General features: G+C 41.1%; 1 protein-coding gene across 1 annotated transcript in view; it reads left to right on the forward strand.

The window, feature by feature from the left end:
- The first annotated feature begins 7,273 nt into the window (after window positions 1–7,273).
- The window catches only part of ush2a (Usher syndrome 2A (autosomal recessive, mild)), a 205,404-nt gene continuing 200,347 nt past the window's right edge, over window positions 7,274–12,330 (forward strand). Inside the window, exons 1-2 of the mRNA XM_036542709.1 lie at window positions 7,274–7,806; window positions 11,774–11,939. Coding sequence (XP_036398602.1) covers window positions 7,274–7,806; window positions 11,774–11,939 — 699 coding nt within the window. The remainder of the gene's footprint in view (window positions 7,807–11,773; window positions 11,940–12,330) is intronic.

The following is a 12,330-nucleotide window of genomic DNA, read 5'->3' on the forward strand; positions in this document are numbered from 1 at the left end:
TCAGTCAGTTTAACGGAGCTTAGCAGCTCAAGGAGGAGGTGAGCACAGCCTTTCTTGGTTTGCAGCCTTGCTCTGTAAAATGACATTTTGTAGCACCTTCTCCCTGGCAGCACAGCAGTTATGAATGAGGTACAGAACAATGTTAGAGGTCTTGGCATTACCAACTTTGGCCTCAGCGTCACAAAGACAGCTTCTCCCGCTACTCTACTCAGAGCTGCAGAGAACACAATAGGACCACTGTAAGGTTCAACTCAAAATGAGCGGCCATGACACTGTATGTGCTTATATCCACACAGGTTCCTCCATTTCATGCTAGGATAGGTTTTCTTTTTTAAGTTTTAGTCAGTTTATATAGGACTACTTAATCAACACCATGTCTGTCAAGGGTGCCTATTGTGGTGGAAGTTGTTGGATTTGGACGAATTTCCTCTCTGGCTTAGGTATGAATGCTTTTTCTTTAAGTGAACCACACAGAACTCAGTGCCATCTTCAGCTCATCTCAGCGGACAGCATTAGTGATCAGTAACATCTGTACATTTCGTACATACAGCATACACACTTATTCCCCGTTTAGGATTCAAACCCACGACCTTCTGGCACCAGAGTTCAGTGACTTCACTCCACCTTTGAACTTTCTGTATATTTGCTAAAATAAATTCCACACGGGTTTAGGCTTCACTGGAATCAAAAGGCCTGAAGTCCACCCTGTGTGCCTGTGTTTCTGTCTTCATGACCCCCCTCCTACTCTCTCCACAGGGCCCTGAATGGCAGAATCACTGCCGTGATGAGTGTGTGCTGTGAAGCCACCACGGGTCCTCTTCTCACTGATTTTCAGCTCCCTGTCTGAATCAGCATGGGGTGAGCGAAGAGACTCTGTCACATCTGACAGCTCCATAAAGAGACAGCTCGCCCCACAAAGAGCACAGTACTGCCACCATTGTGGAAATGAAATGAATGTCAAACACGTTCGCCACATGGCCAAGTCAATATCTGCAGAGAAACTTCTCATCATAACCTTATTGTAAGGCCAGCCTGAAAAGGTTCAGATGGTCAGACAAAACACCTTTTTTGTGGTTTATTCCTCGGGAGGAAAAAAGTAAATGATAGACATATGACATTTGAATTGGTAGTGGGTGTCCAACCACAAACGTCACAGTACATGCATACATGTGGTGATGTCTGTCTGTTTTGTGACAAAATGTGATGGTTTTGAGTGATTATACTACCTGTTGTTCCTGCGGGACTATAAACATTAATTCACAGACAGAGTAATTAAATACTTGTGAGAAATTACATCTCACTTTCTTACCATGAGTGGCCCAAATTTAATCTATCAGCAATGCGCTTTTCTTAAATTTGAGCAATACATTTAAGCAACTGCGTCTTTTAAGTATTATTGATTTTTTTTTCTAATTAAGCAACTTCTGATATCATAATGTTGAAAAGTTGTCGCTTAATATTAACGATGAAGTGCATTGCCTTTAGACTGAATTTGGCCATTCTACAATATTGGTGAAAGCAGGGCTGCATCTGAAGCATGAGATTCAGTTGATGAAGTCATGTGGTTCAGATCAGTGGCAAAGCCCTTTGAGGATAAAACCTTGATGTATGCTGAGAAAAAATGAAATTACCCACAGTTCAGCATTAGAATAATAACTGTTGCTAATAGTTATTATTCTAATACTGTAATGTTCAATAGCACAGTTTCATTACAGACTCATGAGTGTGGTAAGGACTACGGGATATTGACCATTTGTAATTATTCCTTTGCTTAAGTCACTTGCATGAAGTCCTGATAACTTTGTGCAGATAACACATGTAGTGGCTCACTAGCGAGAGGTAGATACAATGCCTGTGCTTTAAAAACCAAGATAAACATGCAGCAAGAAGTTAGGCAGCGATCGACCTTTTTTATCTGCAGCATATTGGTACAGGTAATGAGAGCAAAGAGGAGACATTATTTATAGTTCAGTGGAAGAGGAGTTTGGGTTACAAAATGGCCTTTTAAAGAACGCTTTCAGCTTTCGTGACACAAGACTAATCGGTGGTTATTTTGAGCATTTCCCAAAGAAACGCTGATGTGGAAAAAAGGAGGATTTGGTAAAGTGATGACCCTTCGTTTAACTCACAGAGGAGTGCGTGCAGTTCCACAAACATACTGCTGAATCCAGATATGTTACATTTGGTACGCTGGACACAGACAGAAATGATGAATGGCTGTTTTTTCTCCATTTTATCTCCCCATTTTCTGAGTTTGTTTTGATGCAATAATTCATTTGCATAATCAATAAAGTCAATGGTTTTATGGGTGTGGAGGTTATATCACAAAAAATAATACATAAACCAACAAGAACAAGAATATGAAAAAGTGTTGGTCTAGATTCAATATTGCCACAGTGCACCTTGCCATTAACTTAATGAAGTTTTTTTTATTATTTATTTTAAATACTGATCTCTCTTGGCATGCACGCTGTGGTCTCTGATAATCAGGACTGTAACTGGTTATGAGGGTAAATCAGGCAGAATATCAATCAGGAAGACCAAGATGGGCCATGAGGTCTGTAAATGTTTGAAATAAAAAGACAACATTTCATAATGAAACTCGACTGCCCAGGGGATGCTGCTGGGGGAGTGTTTGGAAAAACATTTTTAATGCCCTGAAATACTGGGGGAAAAAAATCCACACAGGTTGTGTAAATTTCTCATTGCAGAATCAATTGCTCTACAGAGCTTGGTTAGTCATTTAGGAATAAGAACCCAGCAAAGCGTTTAATCAATAGAAATGTATAAAAAAAAGATGCTAAATGTCCCATTCCCCTGACAGAACGCTGTAGAGAGTCTCTGGATAACATACACACTTTGAGGATGTGTTTCACTTTCATATTCAAGGCATGAAAGTACATTTACCAGTTGGGAGTTAAGGAACTGTGTTTGCCACTTGCATGCTGCAGTTTAGGGTCCCAGCTGGGGGACTATTGCTGTACCCTTGATCAAGGCACTTAACCTGAATTGGTGCTGGGCATATCTCATTTTCTGGAAGCATGCCTTTATCAAGCTTAATTTGAGAAGCTTTCAAGAGCAGTCTTTGTCCATCTGAGTAACACAGATAAACATAGATGCTTCCTGGCTCTACAGCACAAAATGTACCAACATTCATCTACTGCTCAGTACTGGACTATAGCAAAGGTCCCCTCTCAAGCCTGTTCCCTGCTTCCACAACACTCTGCAGATTGTGTAAAATGCGGTAGCAGAATCCAAACTAAAACACACACAAAATAAACTGACTGCATTGAGTTTGCTCTAGCCTCCTTTCATTGGCTGCCTGAAAATTATAGGACTGATTTTAGAAACCAGCGTTGACCCACGGACCATTAAATGTGCTTGTCCCAGCACACCTAAAGTAAATAGATCCTAATCTCCTGCAGCCCTACCGGATTTCTCTGTTCACAAGGGTCTGGTTGGTCTGTACCTCCAGAAACAGAGCAAAACCTTTGCTGAGGATTATAGCAGAATGATTCACTTCAGCTGGAACATGTATCAGGCACTCTCTTGACATTTACCTAAACTCAATACTTAGAATCGTATTCTGCCTTTCTACCAACATAAGTATCATAATTGTATTATGAATGTAATTGTTTTGGGTAATTTGGTAAAAGTTGATCACTTGCCACTCCAGTCTCACTTGTATTCTGTGTTCTTGTTATTATTGTCCTTGGTACTGGTTATTCAATCTTTTTTATTTTTGTAAATTTGTTCATGATTGTGTTTTACAACACAGGAACTGGAAAAGGCGCTAAACCAAAGAAAGACAGTGACTGCATGATTAGGTTAAAGTGAGACTGTTATTCTCAGGGGAAGCCAGATGCACAGAGACTGCATGCTGTCTCCACGGATAATGGAAAAGTTAGTACTAATGCCAGACTCAGCAGTTCCCTGTGTAGGAAAATGATCAGGAAATCAAAATGTGATGGCCGACTCAGTGCAAGAAAGAGTAAGAAATGAACAAAACAATTCTTTTTTTAGGGGGGTGGGGGTCATCTCAAAATGGGTCACTGGATGACAAATATTCTCCTGTTGGGACACAGGTCCCTCTTCCTACCTTTCTTTTTCAGGTCTGTGAATGTGTCTCAGTGTTTGACAGGGTGCAGGAGAATTCAGCCTGGACAGAAGTAACACATGTATAGTGAAAGCCTCCCCCCTTTTAGCTCTACAGGACCTGGCTCAGCTGTAGTTTATTGATTATTAGGCAAGTGCACTAATCTTCTTGAGGTCATTAAGTGCACTTAATTAAAAAGTAGTTAGCATGCCTTTTGTTCACCAAAGCAGTTGCAGCTGTTGAAATGAGATTAGTAGATAACATGTCTGAAAATATAAAGACCATTTTTAATTTGTTTACATAATCTGAATGCATACCACTGTATCATTGTCACCCATATTTACCCCATGGCAGAGTAAGGCTGTGCTTTCTAGCAGGCTGGAGAAATCAATTCAGTGAGTATAAGAGCTTCGTTTAGTGTGGATCACAAGGCTTTTTTCCTCTCTGGATGCTGAAAAGCCATTCAAAATTAAGCAGAGAAGAGAAGGGCAGTTAACAATCTTGTCATATGAGGAAAGAGGAAGCATCTCCAGAATATTTAAATTATTTGTATTATTACTATTTTATTTATTATTATTTTTAAATCCAAAAACACACCTACCTCCGCCAAACAACATGTCTGTACAACCACATCTTGGCCGTGTCAGGTATAAGGCCAACTGTCCCAGGAACGACAACCTTACCTCACCTACACCTTCCAAACACAGCCACATCTGAGCGCACCTGGACCTGAGGTCAAGGGCACTTTTTTTTTTTTTTTAATTTTTTATCATGGGTCTATTATCCATCTAACTGGAAAGGGCAGCTTTGTTCTTTCCTTCCTGGCTGCAACATATGGACAATGGAATCCATTATATTCAAAATGAGAAGCTGCATATGTCATGTAGAAAAGTATAGAAGCAACATTCCAAACTGGATATATTATATGGTAGGCAAAATATGTTAAAGTTGCACGTTCAAGTTCAGATAAATACATAACATTGTAATATGACAAATGTCTAATTTCATACATATGTCTGCCATAATTCATGTTGAGCTGTAAGGCCTCTCATAGCCTCACAGCCCCTAGTCTTTTCAAAGGAGACGCTATAATACTGACCCACATGGCCTGATATTTTTAATTAAACCATAAATTTGATCAAATACCATTATTGTCTGTATACTATGGTAATATTACAATTTCAGTAATGCACTTCTGGAACAAACTGCCCTACACAGCCCTTATATAGTTTGGTTATATCATACAATGTTAATATAGTGGGCCTATGGTCTAGATTATTGCCTAATAATAAATAATAACATTTTCCCTTGTAAACGTGCAATACATCTTCAGTTCTGCATATTTAGTTTTCACCCAAGGACATCACAAAGTCCCTGATTCAGACAAATGTCTGTAAGTACCCGAATATTTTGGGTGGAAACACGCGAACGTTCGTCAAATGTTAAGGTGCAAACATTGTTCAGCTGGTGTGCGGGATTCTGTTTATGCATATGCCAATCTGAAAATCTCCCACCCCGCCCCCACCCATCCCCCGGTTCTTTGTCCCTTTTTCCCTGGGGTTCAGCACCTGAATATAGGACTGTGTCCAGACAAGGGTTGCCTAGCGACGGCGGATAGCGTTCCTGAACCAAGAGAGGTACTTGTAAAACTGAGCCGCAGTATCGTTAGCTAATAGGATATCACCCGTCCCCGTCAGCCGACAATGCTAATGACCGAAAAATGCACAGCGGGCTTCAATTTACCGCCATGTCCCGTTAGTAACATCAAAGTAAAATTATGGCTTAGTCCTACCACATTTCGTGAATGAACGTTTTCCCACACACTTGCTGCCTGTTCAAGTTCTGTCAAGCTACTTTGCTCCCGGCTTGAGCTGTGTCCAGATGGCAACCTGTTGTAAGCAGCTTTACAAGGGGACATGAATGCAGCGCGCTGAGGTAGGAAAACAAAACGCTTTTCTGCTGTCAAAACGTCGCTTCGTGTCGTAAAATGTAAGAATTTTTCTACTCTATACCACATATGGAGGCTATACACATTTTTGCAACGCCTGTGAGGTTAAAGGCTAGCCATCTACGTTAGACGGGGAGGAAGGAATTTTAAAGTCAGGTGTTTGTCCCTGGAGCTGGGTACTGCCGTGCCACGAGGACCAGTGCGTTATTAGTATTAACGTTATTCCAGCGCTAACTCCCGGCGGGGAGATGGAGATTTTATCTTCCAGAGGCGGTAATGTCTACCTAAAATTAAAGCCTTTTTCTCTCCCCAAACTGCAACTGTCTTCGTAGAATCCGTAGGTAAACAAAGGTACTCTGCAACACATGTGCCCAGTGAACTTGAAGTAGTAGCTGGCATTACAACCGAGTGATAACGATGTAGCCGTGTAATTCTGACCAACATGGGGAGGAAGATTTTGCGAACACGACTGAATAACGTCAGTTATGAAATGTCCGCAGCTAATTTTATAAATTAGATCATCAAGCTAAATTACAAGTATTCTCGACCTTTGGGGTAAAAATATTAAAAAATTAAATAACAACAACGATAACAATAAAAGAATAAGATAATCATAATAATTATAATATTAATAATTATAATTATATAATAATAACAATAATATAAATATAATAATAAGAGGGGAAAAACGGAGTGATTTAATCCGCGGGATACGGCACGTGCGCTGGCGTCCTCAACAGGTTGTTGGTTGTTCTGACAAGCGCAGTAAGAGAGAGCTACGTCGAATTGATATCGAGATAACAACAAAAAAGATCTTTTTGGGGCTAGTAGTTTGCTTGGATTTTACTGTTAGACTTAAAAATAAGTGGTTGTGCTCATCTTTGTGTGTTGTATTGTATACTCTATGGGAAAACAGCCTATCGTTCTCTCAGCGTTTCTGTGAGCGTTTACACGTTCATTTAGAGCTAGTTTTAATGCCGGCACGGCGTACCGCTTTTACTTCAGCGAGAATTGCCTTAAGAAACATAACAGTTTCCTCTGGAAGAAAAAAGCTGTGGTGTTTTACGCCAGATTTTATTTTTCCTCTTTCTTTCAGCACTTCTTTACAGGATTGCACTCGGCAGAAAGCCTGCCTATCATGTGAAAGCTTTGGCCTCCTTTCGGACATTGTGCAATTAAGCCGGGCGGTCTTACCCAAGGCATTGGACTGTAAAAATGTCACCTCCGGCATGACCGTCATTACTTATTTAAGATCACTACATCAGGAGGCACCCTTGCTATCGAAAATGAATTGGCTCCTGCTGAAGAAAGGTGCTGTGTTATTGCTGTACACCGTAGGATGTTATATCTCCAGCAGCCTGGTGAGCCCACAGGGCCACTTTCCCAAGCTGGAGAACATAGCGGCCTACAAAAGCGTCACCACTGTGCCAGCCCAGTCCACCTGCGGCATCCCGGAGAGGAACGCCTTCTGCCAGAGCACCCCGGTCCAGGAGGGCCTGCTCACCTGCACCCAGCAGTTCTGTGTCCAGGAGTGCCCGTACCGGTCCTCCACCCCGCCCTTCATCAACCTCTTCTCCTTCGGTTTGGGGACCTGCGTGACTGAGGACCACAACGGCCTGCACCCGGGGTCTCCCCTCAACCAGACCAGCCTCATTTTTCGAAACCAAAGGGATTGTTTTACCTCCCCTCCTGTGCAGAACCTGGGCCCGGCAAGCTCGTTTACCTTAGCGGTTTGGCTGAAACCCGAGGAAGCGTCTGTAATGTAAGTAGAGTGACAGGTGTCCTGAGCCAGAACTTTCCTAAAAAGCACAGATTCACTGTGGCTGCTTGTGTCATTGTAGGTGTTTACAGCACTTGCAATCTAGTTCATAATGATTTTGTTCACTGGAGTTTCTTCCATCACACAGGAATGAATATATAGATTTGGCTGTTTCTTCCCCACATGTTGTCTTTTTGAACATGCATTTGTACAGTTATTTAGAATAGTGTATCCTGAGACTCTACACGACAGTGATGTTGTGAAACATTGTAAAAGTTTTTGTCCTTTTGACCTGGGGACATTTGATCATATGATACAGGTGCTTCCTCACCTGTAAGGAACTGTAGGATGCAACTCTTCATTGGTTATATCAGTGTATCTTGTACTACTGTAGCTATACAAGTATATATTTATCAAAGAGTAACACTGATTGCGATTGAATTTATAGAGGCAGGCTAGGATGTGAACTATCTTTATACCCTCATGGTACTGAAGCAAAACTCTTCTCCTATGTATCTATCAGAAAAGTGCCACCAGCTTTGTTCTACAGTCAATCCTGGTGATGATCCATGATGCTCTTTCTCACATGGAGACTGCGGGATCTCTTACCAAAATCTTCAGTGCATGCTCAGTATTTTTGTCTGATGGTTCTCATGACAGAAGCGTCCATTCTGTTCCTTTTTGTCAGTTAATGAAGACTCATTTTTGAAAATGAATATGAAGCGATTTCAGTAAGAGCTCCCCGCAGCTCTAATGACCTAACCCTGAAACGCATACCGGCTCTGTTTGTGGTACAGAAACGGCAGCAGCCAGGGCCGGTTTAGATCAATGAAACAGAACTGTGACAGGGTTTTCAGGCCCTACAAAAAAAACATCAATTCAAAGGCTACTTTGTTTTCCTGAGTAGAAAATGATACAGCTGAAAGTGGGTTAGGGGATGAAAGGAATGAATGAAAAAGCTTTCTGAAAAGGGAACTTCATAACAACTGTCACAGAATTGCACTTGAAGTGCATGTGATGAAAGCAGAGACACACCACTACGTGATTTAAAAAAAAAATAAAATAAAAAGTTAAAATAAAATAAAACCCCGGCGCAGTTTAATAATCAGTTTAATAACATGGTGCTTGGAATGAGTGACAGAGACATGGAGTGTAGGCCTCCTCAGAAGGATTTCATGCATTCTTCCTGAATACCTGAATTGGACCCTTGAACAATATTACATAAAAAATGCATGCCGCATATTTGCTTTATGAGCGGCAACAATGCGAGGTGCATAAGAACCGCAGTTTTCTTCCTGGGAGACGTCTGGCCTAATTACAAGCAGAACAAACAAAAAACTCATTTTAGGTGAGATTTTGGCTCAGGGGGGCAGGCATCGGTTGAATGCAAACTCATCAGAATTCACTGGGTGAGATGGACAGTGTTCAGGGAAGCCTGTGAAATGCTGGCGAGAGTGCTCAGCGTGAGTGTCGTTCTGAGCCCCAACGGGCCTGATGGAACTGGCAAATGGAAATATTGACAGACATGCGTAAATGCCAATAGGCTGCTCATAGTAAATCTTTCTCAACATCCAGTACCACTCAGAATATCTGAGAGGGTCTCTGTTTCTGTGTCCGGCTTTCAGAATGATTACTACATGATTTTACTACAGCATAAAGATTCGAGCAATGTAACACCACTACTACCACCCCCACAACTTGTAATTTGAATCATCAATATATAGCACAACCAATAATCGCTCATCTCGGGCTGGTTTGTGTCTAAATGGAGAGCAGTGATAAATGCGTGTAAATCAAGTACCATGGCTCCATCTGTCAATCTGAAAATTTGATTTCAGTTTATACTGTAAGCTTAGATCAATGCAAGGCTATGGAGCTGAAAACTCTTAACAATAATGGCATCTACTATGCATACATTACTTTGAAATAAACAGTCAGTCTGATTGGATGGAGAGAAGAACTTCATAACATTTAATGTGCTAGCTAACATTCTCATTTTTAATTTTTTTCATGCGGTATGTGGTAACAACATAGAAGAGCTATACATACAGGAGTTTTGACATGTCTATATCAGTCTTAGAGTGGCCCACGTCACCAGGGTGTTTTTCTTCAATAGTGACTTTTCTTTTGTTGTGACCACACTTTCTGCCATTTAAACTGAATGTCAGCGAAGTGTTGTATTCCATTATTAGAACAAAGCAAATAACAAGCATTTTTTTTCTCCAAGGTTTTACTGTAATTTGAGCCAGCCGATGACTGGATGTACTTGGGTGTGTACAATAAATGGTACAATTCTGTATTAAAAAGATTTTCTCTGAAAATTTAGGGTTAGGGTTAAAGGAAAGTAGGGTGCTACAGACTGACATGCTGTAGTGGAGTTCCACCGTGCCCGAAAGCTGGGATACCATTACGGCACAAGTATGTGCATAAGCCATAATGGATCCTGTTTTGTTTACTCCATTGAGGTAATTCTTCTGCCTCAGAATGTTTAGAGATTAGGAAATTGGAAAGGTCAGTAATATAATACCATTTTAGAAAATGGAACATTCAAACAGTATGAAAAGTAAGGAAAGGAGGAGACAAGCTTAACTGCTTTTGTAAATGACCAGTTCTTAAATCATGTAATTGTCTCAGTTTTTTTCACTACACTTTTAGATGACTAAACTAAACTTCCCATGAGGCAGATCCAAATAAGCACATAGGCCTGCCATGTAATCCCATGTTTCTGGTAAGAAACTCAAAAGTCGTCCTAACGGTGCTCCTGTCCCAGGGCCCTGATAGCAGCATGCTTGTGTTGGCAGGACCGTGATCGGGAAGGCTATGGGCAGGGTGGTGCTCCTGCTGTGTTAGCGTTAGGGTTATGGTTTAAAACCGTGCTTGTGGTGACTGTGCTCTAGGGCTGGGCAATTAATCGATATAATCTCAAAATAAAAATCGAAATCTCTTTCACATTTTATGATTTTCAATTGTATTCAATTGATTCAATTCAATTATATTGTGACGGAGAAAAAGCGATGCGGGCGCATCGCTATGAGGAAGCAGGAGAGTGCGGCAATAGATTTATTTGCGCAGTTGTAAAAGAATACACGGACTCAGTTTTAAATTGCATCGGTTTATTTCTTTGGTGCAAATCATCCTGGCTAGCTGTGTTGTGTTCGGTCCTGCAAAAGAAGAGAAGACACTGTTATGGCAATGTATAGCATTGTTTGGTTGTTGTTCGGACTTTGTAAAACTGTAACGTAGCGAAAACGACCGTTTTGTTTTCGGGTGCACGTGAAAACGGGCACTCGTGTTAGCCAATATAAGAACCAAGTAACTATGATTTTCACTTTAAGACGAAATGTGATCATTGTAATTAAAAGTTTAAACGACTCACCTGTGGATTAGAGCTGCTGCCGGGTACAAACAGGCTAAAAGAGTGCGTATCTAACTCATGGGAATTATATAGAACTATGGGTAAAGTAGTTTCCATTTGTTGAAACGTGAAAGGGGGGATTTGTGCTTTTAACGTCAATTTTATCCTGCAGTGTGTTTATTTTAAAGGAAACGTGGGGTTGTGGATGAAATACATTTATTGCATCAGCAGATTTGTTACTGTCGTAATTCTGTGCTTTATTTCTGTAATTGATTTTAATATTTTGACCCAGGTAATGGGCTAGGCCAGGGCGGGGCTAACACTATTTAAACGTCTTGTCTTCGTTGCCGCCAATCTCTGTTGTTGTCACCTGTTTGCCGCTCGCCGTCCGTCACATATATTTAAAGTTCAAGAAAATCCACTGTTAAAAAGACAAGTTTTTTTTTTTTATTAAAAAAGTTCAGTAAATGCATGATGTTTCCAAAGTCAAAGAGTAATCATGTTAAATAATCGTGATCTCAATATTGACCAAAATAATCGTGATTTTGCCGTAATCGAGCAGTCCTGCTGTGCTCTTTTCCCTGGGCTCTGAAAGCACTGTGCTTGTGTTGGCAGGACTGTGGTTGAGAAGAGCATGGAGGGCAGGGTGGTGTTCCTGCTGACTGCGTCACAGGAGGAGGTGCGGTTTTACTACCGCCTGCAGCAGGGTGTGGTGCTCCCTCTGAAGATGAGGACCCGGGGGCGCATCTCTGTGGGCCAGTGGACCCATGTGGCGCTGCAGGTAAGACCTGGGTTTGAACATCACCCCAAAAATACACTGCTTGTGAGATAGTGTAGCAAACAGGTAATTACATACAATAGAGATGAACTTGGTAAGTTAGAGTGTCAGAATTGTGGTGCATTGGGTGTTTTTAATAGTGGATATTTAAATTACATATTACATGACTGCCATTTATCAGATGCTCTTATCCAGAGCAGCTTACACTGGTTACAGTTTTATCCATTTATACAGCTGAATATTTACTGAGTTAACTGAGGGATAAGTACCTTGCCCAACGGTATAACAGCAGTGCCTCAGTGGGGAATCAAACCGGCAACCTTTCATTTGCAAGTCCTACTCCTTACCACTATATCTCACTGCTTAAAACTCTTTGATGTTGGAACTTAATTGA

The sequence above is a fragment of the Megalops cyprinoides genome, chromosome 12 (genome assembly GCF_013368585.1).
Source record: "Megalops cyprinoides isolate fMegCyp1 chromosome 12, fMegCyp1.pri, whole genome shotgun sequence".
NCBI lineage: Eukaryota > Metazoa > Chordata > Actinopteri > Elopiformes > Megalopidae > Megalops > Megalops cyprinoides.